The sequence below is a fragment of the Mirounga leonina genome, unplaced genomic scaffold, assembly GCF_011800145.1.
Source record: "Mirounga leonina isolate KUSES-001 unplaced genomic scaffold, KU_Mleo_1.0 Mir_125, whole genome shotgun sequence".
NCBI lineage: Eukaryota > Metazoa > Chordata > Mammalia > Carnivora > Phocidae > Mirounga > Mirounga leonina.
Window position 1 is genome coordinate 15,100,393 of NW_023270305.1, and position 21,543 is coordinate 15,121,935.

The 21,543-nt window shown below is 39.9% G+C and overlaps 1 protein-coding gene across 6 annotated transcripts in view; it reads left to right on the forward strand.

Annotated features, from left to right (window-relative positions):
• Positions 1–21,543, forward strand: part of BABAM2 (BRISC and BRCA1 A complex member 2) — a 399,311-nt gene that overhangs the window by 139,418 nt on the left and 238,350 nt on the right. For all 6 annotated transcript variants that reach the window (XR_004678467.1, XM_035000819.1, XM_035000822.1 and 3 more), the window contains exon 6: positions 1,095–1,169. Coding sequence is in view for 5 of the 6 variants with exons in the window: in XM_035000819.1 (XP_034856710.1) it covers positions 1,095–1,169 (75 nt within the window). In the remaining variant the exon portion in view is untranslated. The remainder of the gene's footprint in view (positions 1–1,094; positions 1,170–21,543) is intronic.

Sequence of the window (21,543 nt, forward strand, 5' to 3'; positions counted from 1 at the left end):
CTCGATCCCAGGACCCAGGGATCATGATCTGAGCCAAAGGCAGCTGCTTAACCAACTGAGCCACCCAGGTGTCCGATAGAGATCCACTCTTTAGAGTAGTTCTGGATCATCCCGAGAGTTCTTTGTTCAAACAGCATGTCATAATGAAACCCAGTATGTCAGAATCCCAAGCTGAACTGCAGGCTTGGAGTGAGAGAGGTTGGAAGACCCAGGACCCCACCAGCTCAGCACCCTACTTTGTGGTCTTTGCAGAGGTTCCTTGGAACCCCTAGGTGTCTGACAGCCCAGCTGGAAGGCCCCTTCTCCACACTGTGACAAAGTTTTTTTTAAAAACAATGTGACACCTTAGCCATGCCCATCATAAAAAGGAACTCTATGATTTCCCATCATCATAAATTGAGAGGAAAACTTTTTTCTTTACATGAGTTTTTTTTCTTTAAAAAAAAAAGTAGAAGTCATTATTTAGGCGTGGTTAAATGTTTTAAATCTCTAAACCTCTGTACCTCTTTCCTATGGAGACTAGTTCATAGAATTACTAAAAAATATTAGTTGGTGATAATGATGTTAATAGATTGTTTAGGGAATTAGAATCTTATTTGGGGTACCTACTGATAGACTGCTTTCTCTGGGCAGAAGTTTGATCTTTGTGTGTACTTCCAGATGCACTATAAAGGATAGTGATATATGTCAGTCGCCTGTGGGTTATAAATCTTAGTGGTCTGAATGCTTAAGTAAAAAAGAAATGAATCAAAGGGAGAGGTGTGTCTCTATTGCTTGGATTAAAAAAAAAAATCATGCATTCATGTATTCTTTTTACACGTAAAAAACCCAAAAAGGTAACACGACATTATAATTTTATTGCACATTGAAAATGCAGATTTAAAAAGTTCTAATTATGCTTTTAGTAGCTAATAATTTAAGAATTCTTTCTGATCTTTCCCTGCTTTTCCAGCCTTCTTTTCTTGCTAATGTTAGGAAACCCGAATTGAAAATGCCTCCAGTTTGAACAGGTTGAACTTGTGGCCTTGGCTATAATTGTCACTTCACAATCAATTTCTTATTTTAATCTTATTATTATACCTTTTGTCCTACAGACTGGTGAATTTTCAGCTCGTTTCCTTTTGAAGTTGCCAGTGGATTTCAGCAATATTCCTACATACCTTCTCAAGGTAAAAATATGTGATACCACATACGAGCTTTTAAATGTAATTATTTAAATGTAAATGTGCTTTTAAAGTAGTTATTTAACTCTGAATATTTGTATGATTGGCTTGCCAGCATCTTTTTCAGATAATGATTTTATTAAAAGTATTATATGAAGATTCACTGAATTTGTTATCTAAAAACTAAAATAGTAGCCCTAAAAGTAATTTGCAAATGAATTTTCCTTATAAGGTAAAATTAGTATAAGTAAACTAAATTTGGGGGAAAGTCACTGTTAGTAATCTTACTGGGAGGAAAGACTGTTATGGAAATTATCTAATAGGCATTCTGGGGGTGCCTGGGTGGCTCAGTCGTTAAGTGTTTTCCTTCGGCTCAGGTCATGGTCCCAGGGTCCTGGGATGGAGCCCCGCATCGGGCTCCCTGCTTGGCGGGAAGCCTGCTTCTCCCTCTCCCACTCCCCCTGCTTGTGTTCCTGCTCTTGCTGTCTCTCTCTGTCAAATAAATAAAATCTTTAAAAAAGTAATAATAATAGGCATTTTGTCTTTAGGTAGAATTGCATATTAACTATGCTAAAGGGCATCTCATTTTCCTTATTTAATGTCAGCAGTTCATCTCAGGCACCTTCACAGCCGGGCTGTCAAGACTCTCTTTAGACCAGTGTATATGGCATTGTTTAAAATGTGACGCAGGCAAGGTGTGGCTGGGAGAAGCAACCACCTTGGGGCAAGGTCTACAGACGCTTTGTACAGAAGAGGCAGAATCCAAGTGACTAGGCTACAGTTAGTGTAAAGGAAACCACATGGACCAGGGAGCAGGTTCTGAACAGAAAGTCTTAACATGAGGCCTAGGTTCATCACAAATGAGGATTTTGGTTGCAATTTAAGATATGGCTAGCTGTCCTCAGCCCCATATTTCAATCTGTAGTTATATAGCTTTAGTCTGATGTAAGAAAAATTTCTGCCTTCCTAATTTGATGTTGTTCAGAGAGTTAATGGTATTTAGAACAGTCTAGAGAGAAGATAGAAACCTTGTACAAGTTTTCCTGTATATTATAGTAGTCACACATAATATTAGATATTAATTTTGATAATGATTAGAAGTATGGTCTGGTGGGGCGCCTGGGTGGCTCAGTTGGTTAAGCGACTGCCTTCAGCTCAGGTCATGATCCTGGAGTCCCTGGATCGAGGGAAGCCTGCTTCTGCCTCTGACCCTCCCCCCTCTCATGTGCTCTCTTTCTCATTCTCTCTGTCTCAAATAAATAAATAAAATCTTTAAAAAAAAAATAAAGATGTATGGTCTGGTGGAATATGAACTATAGACTATAGAAAAGATTAAGGAACACTTTTTTTTATACATTCCACTCAATGTGGGGAAATTATTTTCTTTTCCCCTAAGTAAAACATGGGATTTTTGTGCCTCACTAAACTTTCATTTTTAGTTTCCAGTTGATTAGTTTTCCACTCCATATCCAAGGGTTATGAAGTCCAAGTGAGAATGGAAGTCAGCAATTTATATTAGTTTCTCCACACTCCTGTTGTGGAAAATATACATATGAGATCTGTGATTACCAAGCATAATTAATTTGGTTTTGGCAATTATTGTGCTCTATTAGAGTGGCAAGCAGTCTCCTTGGTAACTCTTAGCTCCCAGATGCAGTGACCTCCGTGTATTCCAGTTAAAACTCGATTTCAGCTCATTTAAAACCAAATTCAGTAGTATATAAGAGTGCATTATTTATATAATCACTTTAATCCGTAAATTTACAGTTACAGTATCTTTGTTTTGATTTGTTGGGCCTTATCAGTTTGAATGGTTGTCTTATTTATTTATTTATTTTTAAGATTTTATTTATTTGCGAGAGAATGAGAGACAGAGAGCATGAGAGGGAGGAGGGTCAGAGGGAGAAGCAGACTCCCTGCTGAGCAGGGAGCCTGATGTGGGACTTGATCCCGGGACTCCAGGATCATCACCTGAGCCAAAGGCAGTCGCTTAACCAACTGAGCCACCCAGGCGCCCGAATGGTTGTCTTATTTGAACCTAACGTTGCCTCTGCTCATGTTCTTGAAGGTCAAAGGAAAAAAAATCCTTCTTGGATTCTAATCTAATTTTTTTCTCTTCAAAATCAAGTTTCCATATTTTCTGTTCTAATAATTCTAACTTTTTTTATTATGTCCTTACTTTCCTTGCCAGTCAGACAGGAAAAAGTGGAGCCTATTTGGCAAAATGGGAAAGTGTTCCCCCTACACCCCCCAAAGTACGATGAGATGACATTTCTACTATAGATGAAATGCCTACATGGCAGCACTGATGTCTTTCTGGACCTTTAGTCTGTGCAAAGAGAGTAAAGCAACAAGGCAAACAAACAAACAAAAAGCAAGAAACTCTTGTATAGCACAAAACAACCAGGAAAAAAATACCTGCGTCCCAGAAGGAATCCAGAATACCTGTTGAAAGTTTTAAGATCTGAGTTCCTAAAGTTGTATCATAACCATGGAACATTTGGCTATACTACTCTGAAAACTCAGTTTGCATTAGGAACTGATTTACGTATTATTAGCATTTGGATGCTCCTAATCTGATCATCAGGATGCTATCGATAGTCTCAGTCCCAAAATAAACGCTTCAGGTTCCTAGGATGAGGATACTGTTCACCAGCATCAATGTAGTTTTACGTTGCCATCCCCAAGAAATGAAAGGTGAAGTAGACCTTTTAAATATTGGAATAGCATGGAGTTTGACTGCATCCTGATTTGCTGCAGTGAGATTTCATTATGCCATCATGAAGCCATCATCCACTTACAAGTTTATATTTCCAAGCATACGTCTTTTATCCACTAATAGAATTTTTTGATGTTAGAATGACAAAGCCATTAAATATTCAGTGATATGATTTTACTTAATATTATGCTTCAGGCATATATGGTTCTTATGTGGAATAGAGTGAATTTATTCTGAAAATGAGTCCTGACTTCAGTGTCTAAATTTAATTCTTGGATGAGGTAAGTCAGTGGGTTAGATAAATCATTGACATAAGAACTCAGTAAAAAAAAACAAAAACAAAACAAAACTTCCGTATTAGGATTCTTTGTGGGTGGTGGAAATCCAGCACAAACTACTATAAATGAAATGGGAAATGTAGCTCAGATCCTCTCCTTCCATAGTCCATATAGCAGGAAATGGATCCCATGTTGGATAGTCTACAGATAGGCATAGATCAGCTTTCCCGGGTCTGTCCCACTTGGGCCAGGTCTGCACCCTTGAACTTCTCAACTGGTAGGTTTATGTTGAGAAGTTGTGGTCCCCAGAATAAAGGGGGTATTACTGAAATGACAAAAGTGTAAGATTCACTACAGTTATTAAACCAGAGAAAGATTGTTTATACCTGTTACGTTTTTTCTTAAAGAACTAGTCATGAGGCTGAATCATATGTCATTAGAAGATGCTGCCCTTGGGCGCCTGGGTGGCTCAGTCGGTTGAGCGACTGCCTTCGGCTCAGGTCATGATCCCAGGGTCCTGGGATCGAGTCCCACATCGGGCTCCCTGCTCTGCGGGGAGCCTGCTTCTCCCTCTCCCACTCCCCCTGCTTGTGTTCCCTCTCTCGCTGTGTCTCTCTCTGTCAAATAAATAAATAAAATCTTTAAAAAAAAAAAAAAAAGAGAAGATGCTGCCCTTGATTTTCTTCAGGATGTGGTGAAAATTGACTTATATATATTCTTGTCTTTACTCTTATTCTGAGAATTATTAAACCTGAGTATGTGATGCAGGGAAAGCATTTTATTTTTCTTCAGGAAAAGCATACGCCATAGTGAGATAACTAAGGAAAAGTTCTAGTTGTCTACTAAAATTTTTTATCATCTGAGCAAGAAGTACTTAGAAACGCAGAATATAGTGTTTGGGGGAGAGGAGAAGCTTACTTGTAAACATGGTATGTGTGTGAAGTAGCCTCTTAAAATAATGAGCCTGTTTATTCAGAATATAGTCAAGTTAAAATTTTATAGTTAGGACTCCCCCTCAGCATCATACAGAAATATCTAGGAAAATGGCAGCATCTCACTGCACTAGAGGGCTAAATAGTAATCATTTCCTGCTGATAGTGGATGTGACAAACACAACCTTTAAAAAATATCGGTGCTTACTTTTCTTTGTTTGATAAGACCGTAATTGTTCCTATAGTTGTCTTAGTTCATTCAGGCTGCTCTAACAAAAACACCATAGACTGGGTGGCTTAAACAACACATATTTATTTCCCACATTTCCGGAAGCTAGAAAGTCTAAGATCAAGTCACCAGAGGATCCATTGTCTGGTGAGGGCCTGCTTCTTAGCTTGTAGACAGCTGTCTCCCCGCTGTATCCTCAAGTGGCCGAGAGAGAGAGCTTCTCTCTCAAGTCTCTTATTTTTTTTTTTTTAAAGATTTTATTTATTTTTTGACAGAGAGAGACATAGCGAGAGCAGGAACACAAGCAGGGGGAGTGGGAGAGGGAGAAGCAGGCTTCCCGCAGAGCAGGGAGCCCGAGGTGGGACTCGATCCCAGGACCCTGGGATCATGACCTGAGCCGAAGGCAGACGCTTAACGACTGAGCCATCCAGGCGCCCTCAAGTCTCTTCTTATATGCTAGTCCCATCATGAGGGCTCCATCACGCGACCTGATTACTTCCCAAAGGCCCCTTCTCCAAATACTGTCACCTTGGGGATTGAGCATCATCATATACATTTTGGGGGGGACACTAAAAATTAATTTTATTTTATTTTTAAGATTTTATTTATTTATTTCAGAGAGAGAGCATAAGCACAAGCAGGGGGAGGGGCAGAGGGAGAAGCAGGCTACCTGCTGAGCAGGGAGCCCGATGTGGGTCTTGATCCCAGGACACTGAGATCATGACCTGAGCCGAAGGCAGACACTTAACCCACTGAGCCACCCAGGCACCCCTAAAAATTCATTTTATAGCAGTAGTCTAAGTAGTTGCTGGGAGTGTCCCTACACTTGGTACCATGGCACCCAAGCCCAGTCCAGAGGTAGGACCATAACCAGTTTGCTGAAATACTGGGACTTCTAGTTTCTATAGGAATCTTCTTGGCATCGTTTAACTTCACACAATTTGAAGGACTGCTTGCTGCAGTTTAGTCCCACTGTGGCATCTGAATCATAACACAGTATGGAAATGAATTGAAGGTGAGAAAGCTGAAGTTGGCCATCTGTGTCAGGAGAAGAGGTTCTCAGCCTTCTCATTCTTCTTCAGAGGCCGCCATGGCTAGACTGATCAGGCAGGGCACACTCAGGGTCAGGTGGTGGCACACAGGTCCCTGTGTCAAACAGAGGCAGAAAGCAGGAATTAAGGTCAGGTTGTCAGGATAGCTTCAGGGGCCCAGGACAGGCAGAGGGTCTCAGGGAGCTACCCAGAGTGGAATCATACGTGGTCTAAGAAGGTCATTAACCTGGAGGAGAACCTCTAAGACGACTTGCGTGCTGAGGTTATCCTGTGTAGGAGCTGCCTCCCTGGTCACGCGGACGTTAGCAGCCGCAGGTGCTCATGGGGCCAGGCAGGCCCTGAGAAGGAGGGAGTCTGGCTGGCTGAACTACCGAAGGAGATGGGGAGAGCGGTAGGGAGCCAGCAGGCGTGAGCTTCAGCTATAGCAGCAGTTGCCCCACACCTACACAGTTGTGGCCATGTGAAAGTGGGGGCCCCGTGGTGCCAGATGCGCAGATGTTATTAGAGGGAGCCGGGAATCTCAGGGCTTTTTGCATATGAAAACATGGCTGCTTTTTAAGTGATGGTAGTGGATACATATTTTTTTAAACTGCTGGCCAAAGAGAATGCCTCCGTGTGGTGGCCATGGCAGCCTGGTAGCCAGGTGGGCTGCACAAGGGTGTTCTGAAGAATATCACAGGTGGATACAACTCCCCAGAGCACAGGGCGGTCATTGATTGTTGGGCTGTGAGAGCAGTGGATGGATTGACACTGCATTTTGCCTTCAGATGTGCAGACGCTGATTCTGAGCTAGGGAGCCATTCTGTATTTGTCAGTGTTCTCCGGAGAAACAGAAAAAATTGAATATATGTAAGAGGAGATTTCTTACAAAATTGGTTCCCAAGGTTATGGTGGCCAAGAAGTCCATAGTGTGCCATCCGGAGGCTAGAGAACCGGGACAGGCCTGAGAACCAGGGGAGGAGAGGAGGCAGTGGTGTAAGTCATGGAGTGTGAAGGTGAGAGAACCAGGAGTTCTCATGTTCAAGGGCAGAGAAAATGGACTTCCTGCCTCAAGGGAGGGGAAGGGAAAGGGGAAAGGAGGAGAGCAGGAGGAGGGGCGTGGAGGAGAGACAGGCAGGCTGGCGGGGTGGGGCGTGGGGGATTCATCCTTAGCCTTTTGTTCTGTTTGGGCCCTCAAGGAGTGGATGATGCCCACCCCCATTAGTGAAGGTGGATTTTCTTTACTTAGTCTGCTGATTCAAATACTAATCTCTTCCTGAAATACCCTCAAAGGAACAACCAGAGATCACGTTTTACCAGCTATCTGGGCATTGCTTAGCCCTGACAAGTTGAAACAAAGTTAACCATCACATACACCTTCTGTTCATAAGGCTGGTGAATTCATGACTGGAACCACTAACTGAAAGATAACTAATGTATAATTTTGTGCAGAAAGCAGTTTAGGCCTAGATTTTTGGGTATTTTAGGGCATAGAAAGTATATTTTAAAATTATCTCCTGAGGTGTGGTGTGTGTATTGTGTTTTCCTTTGGGAGGTATGATGCTCCAGAATTCTATTACATATTTATTGGATACTTTTCCACCTTGATTGCTGTCATATTAAGTGATAGAGATCCATATGAAGTGGCTTGGTTCACTGAGATTATTTTAGGAATCTATGGAACCAAAGTGAATTTGGGGAGATTGCATCTATTCTGCATGGTCTAGTCTGGGGGGAACTTGTAACAGTGGGTCACAAGTGCCAAGGGCGCGTGGGTTCCATTTAACTCTGGATGATGCCAGTTAATTTTAATCAGTAGTTCTCATGGTGGGCTGCACTGATACCCTGGCCCTACCTCGGGTCAATGGAACTAGAATCTTTGGCAGTAAAGCCCAAATATTCTTATATTTTAAAAATCCCCCAGGTAATTTTAATGTGCACCCAGGGTTAAGAACTGCTGCTCTAAGTAGAAGCTATGGATTTCTACTTTGGCTCAATAAACTCAGATGTAAATGGATTTATTGGCACGATGATGGCATGACTGCGCCCCGCTCTCGTGCCTCCAGCCTCATTTATTAATGGGCTGGCAGTGCTAAGCTTAGAAGGCTGGGAGTGAGGAAAAGGACTATTGGTATTGAATATATACTGTTTGTAGGAATCAGACTAGGTGCTGTATATACGTTATCTCCTTTAATATTCTCAACAACTCTGCGAAGTCATTTTTTTCCCTCCATGTTTTTATTTTTATTTTATTTTATTTTGAAGATTTTATTTTATTTATTTGACAGAGAGAGAGACAGCGAGAGAGGGAACACAAGCAGGGGGAGTGGGAGAGGGAGAAGCAGGCTCCCCGCTGAGCAGAAAGCCCGATGCGGGGATCGATCCCAGGACCCTGAGATCATGACCTGAACCAAAGGCGGATGCTTAACAACTGAGCCACCCAGGCGCCCCTCCCTCCATGTTTTTAAATAGATAGGGACTCTGGAGGCACCATTTTGTAAGTGATCCAGGTAGCAATTTGTGGAACTGGGATTTGGAGGCAGATTCCTTGGCTCTAAAGTCAGTGGTCTTTCCAGCACACCACACTGCAGCCAGAAACACTCTGTATTGCTAGATTAGAATCTAGAACGGGAAGCTAGGGCTCCTGAGATCTGTCCTGACGTAGAAAGAATAAATAAGATTGAGGAAGGACACTCAAGTGAGAGCTGCAGTGGTCTGTGTTCCAAGGCAAATCTGTCTGGAGGGTTTTTCAGAGGTGACATGTTGATGTGCTCTGTGAAGCCCTGAAGTGAGTAGGACAAAGGAGGAGGGTGACGTGGATGTCACCGAATTAGGTGAAAGTGGGAGATGCAGTGCACAGGGACTCCGGGGACAACACAAAGAAGAGAGAAGGTAGTCAGAACGGAATCAAGTAGTGACAGTGGTAAAGAGGCGAAGGCAATGTGAAGCTGCAGACAGCCTTTTGTGGTGTGTAATTCTCTGTCAAGATGGCCGGAGATGAGAAGGGATGCTGAAACTCCCTGCCACTGTAGGAGAGTTAATTGTGTTAATACACGAGTCCTTTTGTTTTAACTGAAGTGAGGAGGTCGGGTGGACTCGGAAGTGGGGATGACGCTGAAGCTGTTAGAGCCTGAGAAGTTAGTGAGGGGGGCAGAGATGGGATCCAGGCCCTTCTTCTCTTTCCTTGACTTACATTGTAGAGTGATGTTAAGGGGGATCTTAGTGTGACCCAGTGTGTGACAGAAGGAGAACCTTGAACTGAGGTAGCTCCAGAACCCCCCTTCCCCCTGCCCCAGTATCCTTAGCTATTTACAACTGCAACAGAGTGTCCAGAACAGGCTTGTTTTCACCCTTCCTATCTGTCTGTTTGCCTTTGTATGTATGTGTGTATGTATGTATGTATCCGTCCACCCATCCATCCATCCATCCATCCATCCATCCATCCATCCATCCATCCTCTAACCTTGACCCTGAGCCCAACCCTGACCCTGACCATATTGGCTGGACGTGGTTCTTCAGTGCAGTACTACTGTGTTTTAAATAGTGTTGATTTGAAGTGATACTGCAATCTGTTGAGGATTAGACAAGCAAAAAAAAAAAAAAAAAGGAATTCAAGGATAGTTGTAGGCCTTTAAAAATGTAGATTGTTATGGATTGGAATGGTTAGAGAAGCCTTTGTGACCAAGTTTAGGCATAAACTAGACCCCTGAAGAGGCATAGGTTCTAAAGACTGGAAAGGGAAGAGGGACAGCTAAGGTGTGGCTGATAAAGTCATTCCTGGTGGGACTGTGGGCATACTTGATTTAGGGCGCAGGGAGTAATCTAGACTGGAAGAGAAAGTTCTTGCAGAGAATAATGAGAGAGAAACCTGGAAAGATAAGGTTGAAAGATCTTGAGTGCTTGAAGAATGATTTCAGACTTCGTTAAACAGGTAGTCTTAGTCTCTTTACACCTGGATTATCATGGTAATAGCTTCCTATTTCATTTCTTTGGCTTCACGCCCTCCCTTGTCCAATTTCTCTGCGATATTATACTGCAAGAGTAGTCTCCTTTAATCTTCTCTTGAGACTAATAATGGTTTCTTCTTGGATCCTGCTTCCAGAGTCTATCCATCCATGCAGTGCTATTTATACTGTTCCCCAACCTGTGCTGGTAATCTAAAATGGGCAGCTCTCCTCACTGTCCTGCCAGTACTGTGAGAATTCCCGGTGCTGTCACTTTGCTTATGTTCCCCCTCACAGCTCTGAAGCCCCTACTCTTTAATTTTTTCCTAGAGAATTTACTTAACTAACATAAGAATATAGTGAAGCCCAAAGAAGTTCAGTTACTTGCCCAAGACCATTAAGTATTTATTCGGAGCTGTTGACAGAATATCTAGTCTTAATTATTGGCAGCTGGGACTAGAGTGGAGCTACATGATCAAAGTGGAGAAGAAGGGGATCATGAAACCAAAGTGAGGAAGTAAGTGTAATAATACAACTAGGGGAGAGCAAAGGCCTGAACTTGAAGGACCCAATGGAAGAGAGTTGTCATCTAGGTGGAAGGACGTCAGGAGCTCAGAGTTGTGTAAGCCAAAGATTTTAAAATGTTATTGAAGAAGGCAATGCTCAATGCCATCGAATGAACAAGAATAGACCCAGGGGTGGGGGGGGAACATTTGATTTGGCTGGAGCCATAGGGATGGTGAGAATAAGAAACATTTCAGTGTTATGGTCAGGGAGAGACCAGATTGTTGGTCTTCATGAGAACGTAGGTGAGGAGGACATATACTCAGTGGGTAGATGACAAAATGAGTTGTGGAAATGGGATGGAAACTTGAAAAACTGAAATGATTAAATGAAATTGTTAAGAACCAACGGAAATGATAGTATGCTGGCCAAAACAGTCCTAGAGAAGGCTTTTCAAGAAATAGCTTTAATTCATGACAGACTTGAATATGATAATCTTACTGGTGTTCTGTCTTTGAAAAGCTTAAAGGGAATGTTGCTGGGGAAACTCATTTCAGGTGGTGCTCTGGTTCTTTCATATAGTCAGGGAAAATAGGTAATGACGTGAGTGTCGAAAAAGTGTGTGTGTGACAGTCACATTTTGTGACTTGTCATCAAAGATTGAGTTTTAGTAAATTTGCAGTTTTGAAATTTCTCATTCTTGTCACCTTCCCTTAGGAACAAGGGAAGATTTTGCATTCTGTGGCCCAGAAAAAGAGAATTAAGCTGATTAATTTCCCTGGGATTTTTTTTTTTTTTTTTATGAGTTCTTGCATTGTCCTTTATTATTTGGAATTGTTTGAAAGTCCATTTAGTTTTACATATTTGCTAGGAAGGAAACTGATAATCTCCCCAAAATATTCTCTTTATTTGACATCCAGCCAGCTAGTTAGGGTGATATATATTGATTATAGTCGTTTCTCAGCATGCATAAGATAGCAAACATTAAAAAGCTTTCTGATCCTGATAAATGACTATAAATTCAAAGACTGACCTCACAAAGATTTTTCTCTAAACTACAGATTAAATGATGCCTCAGAATTTGAGACCTTTTAGTTTAGGGAATTTTTTGGATCCAAAAAAAGTCACGCTTTTAGAAATAAAGATTGCTTTAACTCATTCTTGTGAAATCTGGTTTTAAAGCAAAACAGTTGTCTGGTGCTTGAAAGACCATAAAGAATTCACAGGGAACCCTCATCTTATCTCAAAGGAAATAGTTTCTGTCTAGTCAAATAGGAGTGGGCATACTTTCATAAAAGGGGGAGTGCGTACCTGGAAGAAAGTGCTGTCAAAGTAGGGTGCTGTGTATTCTCGTAAGAAGTTGGATTTATCATTGCGAACCTTGAGCCAAATTTAGCATTTGAGACTTACTCACGAAGGAAGTAGTGAGATGGTCTGAAAACTTACTCTGCAGGGAACTTCCCTTTCTTCCTTCCTGAAGTAGGGGACTCCTGGCTGCTTTAGTTCATTGTCCTTGTATCTCCCTCCTCTAGAGAGAGAAGCAAGGCTTAGAGAAAAATACACTCTAAATCAGGGGCCCCAAACATCTTCTCTAAAGGGCAAGATAGTAAAATTTTAGGCTTGCAGGCCATATGGTCTCTTTCACAACTACTCATTTCTGCTGTCACAGCATGAAAGCAGCTACAGACAATATGTGAATGAATGAGTGTGGCTGGGTTCCAATAAAACTTTATTTTCAAAAACAGGCACTGGTCTGGATTTGGCCTGTTGGTAGTTGTTTGCCAATCCCTTTTCTAGACTATGGAGGGGAATATTTCTTCACAAAGTGCTGGGGACATCATGGAAAGATAAGTGAGGATGAGTGGTTTTTATACCGTGGTCTCTTAGTTTATATTTTCTAGTATCCTCAACGTGATTGAAGACTCCCTCCCTCTTTTCCTTCCTCCTTGTTGCCTTTCCTGCCTTGTTTTCTTCCTTCCTTTATTCCATCTTCTTTTATTTTTAATAATCTGTTTGTAACATATAATTTACTAACCTCTCTTCCATGTCTTAGAGTCCTGCTAAAACATGGTCAGGCTATTTGGGAATATTAATGAGATAATGAATATGATGGTACTTAATGTATGTCTGAACTTGGAGTAGATGCAGAATAGAAATCGTTTTGATTTTATTGAGTCATTTAATTTGTACTGCAAAGTATTGAATTTATTGTGGACTAGGAAGAAAATAAGTATTCCACTGGAAGTAAGATAAATTATATTTGTTGCTTCTCTTTTCCTCTCTCCTGATTTTCCCCATCTAGAATTCAAAACCCAAATTTACTCGTGCCGCAGATTTCCAGATATAATTTGTGGTAATTCGGACAATAGTATATTTTCCTACTAAAAATGAAGAACAATCACAGGTGGCTTCTGTGAACTTCCTTTCTTTTTGGGTGTTCTTTTATAGTTTTATTTTGCCTTTAATTTTATGGTGTGCTTATATTTTTGTTTTCTAACTTAGAATTTTAGAATATATATGTATCTCAAGTGATCATCAGTAGCCCCATATGTGGTGAAAATCTTCAAGTACAGTCTGTTCTGCTACAGAGCTTTAGTACCATGAATCAGTTCATACATGACTGGTAATGGAAGCATGTCAGTATAATACAAAAGTTGCATGGTTTATAGTTGATTTTTCCCATCACGTTAATATGTTGACCACTAAATAACAGCAGCTGAATCCCAAGTACACTAAGCCAGATGAACACAGCAAGGAGTGGAGGGATATGGTGTTGCACACAAGGTCCATTCACGCCATATCCTTCCACTTGGCTCAGTTTTGCCATACACATTGTATTTAAGTATTTATTGCATGGTTTCCCCTGATCTTTGTGAAAGGAAACCAACTCAAGACAGTGAGCCACAGCTATCCCTCTCTGGCATCATTACATTTTGTCCCAAACTTGCTCTCTACTATAGCTTGTGATGATGTCCCCCCCACTCTTTCCTATAACTCAGCATTCCAACCTTTCCTTGTAGTCCCTTTCATTAAGTTATCTTTGCATTTTCAGGGCTCTTATATGTACTGTAATAATAATTCTTTATTCATTAGGAATATGGCATGGTATTTTAAGTATGTCAATATTTTTAACTGGAGTTACTTTGGTTTTTGTTAATGCTATGGTTACAAAGTTATACAGGCAACTGTAAGGTAAGGTCTAGCCTTACCATATTTTCCTCATTAACCTCTTATTCTTAATATGTAATTTACTAGAATGCAGGATTTTTAGAGGAATGAATATATCACGTTGTAATAGAATAACTTGTATTTTCAACTAGAGATTTCTCTTCTTTTATAGGCTAGGCATTCTTAATCCTTTACACTTTCAATATATAGTATAAGTTTTAAATTCTTCTCTATCCTCATGCTTCTCTTCAGGAAATGTTCCAGATTGCCAGCATCTGTCTTAAACTGTGATGTCCAGAAATAAGCACAAAACTTCAGATAGGATTGATCAGGTCAGTGTTGCATTAGAACTCTTCACCATTAGTTAGTATTGATCGAGTTTGTAAAAAAACCCAGACCTCCTTGTTTTGTTAATCCTGTTTTATGCAGTTTTTTTTTTTAAGGCAAAGTATAGACTAATTCCATTATATCTTTTTGAATTTGCCTGTGTATGGGGGAGGTATTGCCACCTTTAACCACATCGGAACCAAGTAGCACAGGGATTATAGGATGTGATCATTACAGGTGACCATTTTTAAGTCTGCAGTTGCTTTTCTCTATGATGGTTTTTTTCTCCACCCACATCATAAAGGCACCACTTGGCACCTGAAGGAGGTCAGTTTATTGCTGTCACCTGTTCTCATGAATCCATTTTCATCAAGCAGCAGCCTTATACTTCAAAATAAAAGTAAAATCTGGTTAGGGGCATAAGATGACTTCATAGACAACAGTAATGCAATTCATGATGATTTTAGTACTACAAGAGAAGTACAAAGATCTTTTAGTGGGTTGTTGAGAGATTACATCTGGTTAGGAAAGAGCTAACATTTGGGATGGGCCCTGAAAGATTGTTAGTATTGATAGAAGCTAGAGACAAAGAATGAGCGTGATTTCAGCTCACAACAGTAGCACATTTGGAGGAAAACAGAGCAGTCCAGTTTGTCTAAGTCATAGAATATGTGTCCAAAGTCGTGGGAGATAAGTAAGGAAAGGCATTTTAAAGATACAGTGATACAGATAGAGCCCTAAATATTCAGCTAAGGAGTTTAATGGTTGTTTTTAGTAGTACTGTGATTAGGATTGTATTTAGGAAGAGAAATCTACCAGGAAACAATATATAATATGACTGGGAAAAGGGGCTGATAGGGTTCAAAGGATTTGAAACTGAGTATTAAAGCTCCAGGTGACCCATGTTTCAGACTTGCTGAAGTTTTCACATGTGTAGCTGAAGTGCTTGCTCATCTAGCTCAATGATCAACCTGGGAAAATAAGGGAGAGGAAAGGGTGCAGTCTGGACCTTCCAATCAGTGCTACCAAAGTGTCTCTCTTTCGGTTAATGAGAAGTACAGAATTGAGAGTCTTTAGAAACATTTAAAGCAGTTTGACAGAATAATCACATATCTGTTGTCTTGTAATGATAAAAATACTGGGTTTGCATTTTGATGTCTTAAAATTTTTTCTTGTCCTAATAACTCATTTTGAGTGTTTTGTACGAAGCCATCAGTCTGGGAAGGATTAGGAAAAATAAAACAAAACCAACAGTAAGTGCTCTTTCACTGTGGGTTAGTTTGAGAAGCCTTGCCCTGGTCCCCGCTCTGTCTTCTGTGGCCCCTGGCTGCTGTTACCCCCCGTCCTGAGACCCAACAGTCTTGGAGGTATCCTTGGGGTTTCTCGGTTTTGTTTTTTTTTGCTGAGCTGGGTTTTGTATTCACTGTTACCCAGTGTTCTTCTCCCCCTTTTCTCATTATAAATGTATTCCCAGTATCTGCAGTTGGACAAGGAACCTGCAGCCCTTGATCAGAATGATATTTAATATAGAACTGGAAGACAGGGATTTTTTTTTCTTTTATAATATATTTTGAACAAATTTTAACAGCATACTTATATTTTGATGTAGTTTCATGATAAAATAATGTCACAGTGATTCCCATCCTCTTTCCTCCATTTTTTGAGGACCCATTTCCTTTCTTAAGTCCATTTACTGTGGCTTTGTTTTTACATTCTGACCATATTATTGGAAGGGGTGACACCTAGAAATAAGGTTGGTGTCATTCTCTGTTCCAGGGTTGCTTATAAAAGGTTTTGGCTCTCTTGAAGCAGGATAAGATGATGATTTAGGTTTTTCAAGCTTTGTGCTAACTCTGAAAGTAGTCTACATTGCCCCAAATGTCTGTTCAATATGTGGATACTTCATACACTTCAACATAAAGTCCTGGAATACTGATGGTATTCTTAATCTCTGTTCCTTAGACCAGAGCTTCACAGAGCGTCTGGTCTTGGCACTCTGGTATCTCCAAGACCCTTTCAGAGGGTCCATGAAGTAAAAATTATTTTCAAAATTGAATTGAGAATTTTTTACTTCATGAGTAAATAGTGGAGTTTTCTAGAGGCTACATGGTATTAGTATGTCATCATCACTCTGATGGCCAATAGCATGTTTGCTTGTGCATCCTCATATTTTAGAAATTTCTCAGTTTTATCCAAGTGTGTTCAAGAAGGAATGGATAGGGGCACCTGGATGGCTCAGTCGTTAAGCATCTGCCTTCAGCTCAGGTCATGATCCCAGAGTCCTGGGATCGAGCCCCGCGTCGGCCTCCCTGCTCCACGGGAAGTCTGCTTCTCCCACTCCCCCTGCTTGTGTTCCCTCTCTCGTTGTGTCTCTCTCTGTCAAATAAATAAAATAAAATCTTTAAAAAAAAGAGGAAATGGATAACTTGAATAGTCTTCTATCTATCATAGTTAAAGAGTTAAATACCTTCCCGTAAAGGGAACTCCAGACACAGATGACTTCACTAGTAAGTTTTACCAATCATTTAAGGAAGAAATAATACACAAATTATACACACATTCTTTTGGAAAATCAAAAAGGAGGGAATACTTTCCTGACTGATTTGATGAGGACAGCATTGCCTTACACAAAAACCAGGCAATTATAAGAATACTACAGATGACTCCCTCTCATGAATATAGATGTAAAATTCAAAATGAAATCTTAACAAATTCAATACAATATTGTATTAAAAGGATGATACATCATGATGAAGTGGGGTTTATCCCAGGGATGGAAGGTAGACTGAATATTAAAAATCAGTATGATTCACCATATTAACAAACTAAAAAGAAAGATCACATGATCATCTTAATTGACACAGAAAAACATTTGACACTTGATAAAAACTCTCAGTAAACTAGAATTGGAAAGGGACTTCCTCAGTCTGATTAAGTGCATCTGTGAAAATCCTATGGCTAGTATCATAATTAATGATGAAGGATCAGATGCTTTCTCCCTAAGGTTAATAGCTGGTAGATTAGTAGATGTTTACTTTCATCAATTCTGTTCAATACTAGAGGTTCTGGCCAGTGCAGTAAGGCAAGAATAAGAAATAAAAGGCACTCCGAATAGAAAGGAAGAAGCAAAAATGTTTTTATTCACAGGCGGTATGATTATTTATATAGAAGAGCCCAAGGGATCTACAGAAAAGCTGTAGTGAATAATAAGTGAATTTTAAAAAAATATTTTATTTATTTATTCTAGAGAGAGCGCATGGGAGAGAGCACAAGCGGGGGGGGGGGGGCAAAGGGAGAGGGAGAAGCAGGCTCCCCGCTGAGCAGGGAGCCCAATGCATGGCTCAGTCCCAGGGCCCGGGGATCATGACCTGAGCTGAAGGCAGACACTTAACCAGTTGAGCCACCCAGTGCCCCAATAAGAGATTTTTTTAATGTTGCAGGATACACGATCAATATATAAAAACTCAACTGTATTTTTATATGCTAACAATAATTTAAAATTGGAATTTTAAAAATACTATTTTATAATATCATCAAAAATAGAAAATAGGGATAAATCAACAAAAGGTATGAAAGACCTATATGCTAAGTCAGAGAAAGACAAATACCACATGATTTCACTCATGTGGGATTTAAGAAACAAAACAGATGAATGTAGGGGAAGGAAAAAAATAAAAGAGAGGGAAGCAAACCGTAAGAGACTCTTAACTATAAAGAACAAACTGAGGGTTGATGGAGGGAGGTGGGTGGTGGATGGGCCAAATGGGTGATGGGTATTAAGGAGGGCACTTGTGGTGGTGAGCACTGGGTGTTGTATGTAAGTGATGAATCATTAAAATCTACTCCTGAAACCAATTTTACCATATATGTTAACTAACTAGAATTTAAATAAAAACTTGAAATAAAAGTGCCATCTTTTAAAAAACCCAATCTATAAAGCCTTGCTGAGAGAAACTAAAGAAGACCTTAACTAATAGATATGTCATGTTCATATATTAGAAGGCTCAAACCTTGTAAGGTATCAGTTCTTCCAAAATAGATTTATAGATCTGACCCAATCCTAGCAGGTCAAAACCTAGCCAGCTTTTTTTTTTTTTATGCAGTCTGATTCTAAAATTTATTTAGAAATAGGAAGGGCCTAGAATAGCCAAAACAATTTTGAAAAAGAGGAACAAAATTGGAAGACTTACACTGCTTGATTTCAAGACTTATGCAAAAGCTGAAGTAATTAAGACAGTGTGGTAATGGTTTTAAAAAGACAAATAGATCAGTATAGATCAATGTAACAGAGTAGAGTATCCAGAAATAGACTCACACATGCATAGACAACTGATTTTTGACAAGTGTGGAAAGAGAATTCAGAAGGAAAAGAAAGATCTTTCCAACAAATGGTGCTAGAACAATTGAACATCTATTACCAAAAAGGAACTTCAGTCCATAGCTTTGAACCATATAAAATTTAACTCCACAAATGGATCAACTTAAATGTAAAACCTAAAACTACAAAATTTCTAGGAAAAAAACATGATAAAACTGCAATAGAGCTGTTTTTTTTAATCTCTGTTTTAATTTCTGATATACTAAGTATCAAAATAGATAACCCACATAAACAAGAGCTCTTTGGAGTTCTTGCCACTTGTGAAAAGAGGGTCCTGAGACCAAAATATTTGAGGACTGCTGCTATCGGCTTTATAGCCTGTTGTATTTCCTACTGGATTCAGAGCATAATATAAGCGTGTTTCATAAAACTTCTGCATTATCAGTCATGATAATTGTACTAAAAAAGTGTTATCAGCTCATACTAATGTAGAGTAAACCTGAGGTCATTACAAATTGCTCTTTAAAATCAATTCTACTCATAAGCTGCCAGCTTCTAGGGTTTAGCAAAAACTGTGGTCGGTTTAGGTACATTTGGTGAATACTCAAATGTAGAGATCCAGAGTGCTTATCCCATTTTGTACATTTGCCATTTTCTGTTATGACTCAGAGCCACCTATTTATTCAAAGAGTATGTGGTTTAATGTTATAGCTAGCATTTAGAGAGGGATTTTGGTGAGAATGTTACCACTGACGGGGCAGTTATACCTAAGTTTATACAAGGTGGCATAGTGGGTATCTCTTGTTGTCTGCCTGGCATCTCTCTTTCCCTTCTTGTAATAGTATTCCACGTTCATCTTCTTTTCCCAGTGCCATCCCTGTGATTCCAGTAGGCCTGTACATTACAGTTCATCTTCTGCCTGGCAGGGATTAGTCCAAGGGCTGGGTACATCATGGCCCAGTCAGAGTCTTCCCGAAAACATTTGAAAATTGAAGTAGAAGAGAAGAACTTTTTCTGTGTTGTGATGTTTGTAGGCTGGGATGAACTGAGTCCATAACTGTAGGCAGCCATGTTCCTCACCATGTGAGAAAGCTTCTAGGTCAGCACTGCTCAGGAGAGAGATAATGTGAGCCACATGTGATTTCTAGTAGTTATTTTAGAAGAACTAAGAAGAAACAGGTGAAATTAGTTTTAATAATGTGTTTTACTTATATTCAGAATATTTCAACATGTAATCAAAATTAAAATTATTAATATTAGATATATGTGTGTGTATATATATTTTTTGTTTTGTTTTGTTTTGTTTCTTGGTGCTTTGTTTTTGAAATCTGGTATGTATTTTACTTTGTACCACCTCTCAATTTAGACTTTTCCTATTTGAAATGCTCCACAGCCACATTTGGTTAATGCCTACCATATCAGACAGTGTAGCTCTGCACAGGGGGAGCAAGGAAAGCCGACACAGTAAAAGAAGTAAAGATGAGAGAGAGAGATTTAGAGAGAGAATACTGTCAGTGGTGAGGTTTTGGTTTTAGTCCTTGAACTTTGAGGAGCTGTCTTGGCTTTAACTCCCACTATCAGCTGTCCTTTGGAGTTTGAGCTTCCCTCATAGTTTTCCAGTAAATAAGCTTTTTAGCTTAAGTGAGTTTGATTTTGGGTTTTTGTCATTTATAACTAGGAAGGCATTTTTATCTCCTTTTTTTTTGGTGAAGAAACAAGCTGAGAGAAGTTAAATGGGTTACCCAGGGTTATCTTAATTGCAGACTGCAGGGCACAGGTTTCAGTCCAGGTTTGTCTTACTCAAAAGTTCATGTGCTTTCCACCACAAGAGACTGCCATGAAAACGAGATGTAGAGCAGACCCTTTGCTCTGGGGAAAAGGATGGAGCTTTACTCTTACACATGCAATGCCCAACATAGTTCTTTCTAGCTTCTGATATAATGCAATTACGAAAATACTTCTTTTTTGATAGGAGCTTCTTGGTGGGAATGCATAGTAGTCCTTTCAACACATTCTACCTCCACTCCTTTCTAAAAAGTGACTTCAGCAAGTCACTTGGCAGTAAGTGGAACCAACTTCAGTCCTGCATATCTTGTGGCCACATCCATGCTGCCTTGTAGATTGGTGGAGTAATCTAACCTTATTTCATCTGAAATACATGGTAGCATGTCCAGGAAACTTCATTAGCATCTCTAAACAATTACGTCATTAAAGAGCAGGATTTATGAGCTCTGTTAAGGCCGAGATCTATTTTCCACCCTGAATAAAGTTAAGCAAGTTCTCATAATAAGTTTAGAATAATTCAGTCATTTTTAGTTGCTGTAAGCGATGTTGCAAAAAAGTGGAAATCAACGAGAGGCTCTTCTGTATTTCAGAATCATTCTTTTGAATGATTACAATACTCTAATGTTGAATTGATAGTTGATCCATTTTAGCAAATTGTCATAAACCCATATGCTGAGAATTAACACGAACGAGGCTTGAGGTTTTATGCTAGGACACCCAGGCAACCCATAATTGCAGTAAAAAAATTTGTACGTGATGGCACATAACTCAAAGTTCAAGTTAATTTATTTACCTCATTGGCACACCGTTAGATGTTTCATTATTATAAACAGTGACAGTTCAAGGCAGTTTAACTTACCTGGGCAGTGTAACATAAAGCTACCCCCACATTAAAATATACAAAGCAAGTGTGCTGTCTGGCTTACAAGTCTGAGGTCTGAACCTACCATCCCCATCACACCTCTTACTCAAACATTCCATCTGTACCTCTTTTATGCCATGTGTTAAAAGAAAAAAAAGATGATAACTTCCCATTGAGAGTCTTTCCATTCATGATCCTGTTACATTGCTCTTGCTCCTCACCTAGAGTTACTACGGTTGGCAGCCAATTCTTAGTGTCCTAGGAACTCTGCTCATGAGGTCCT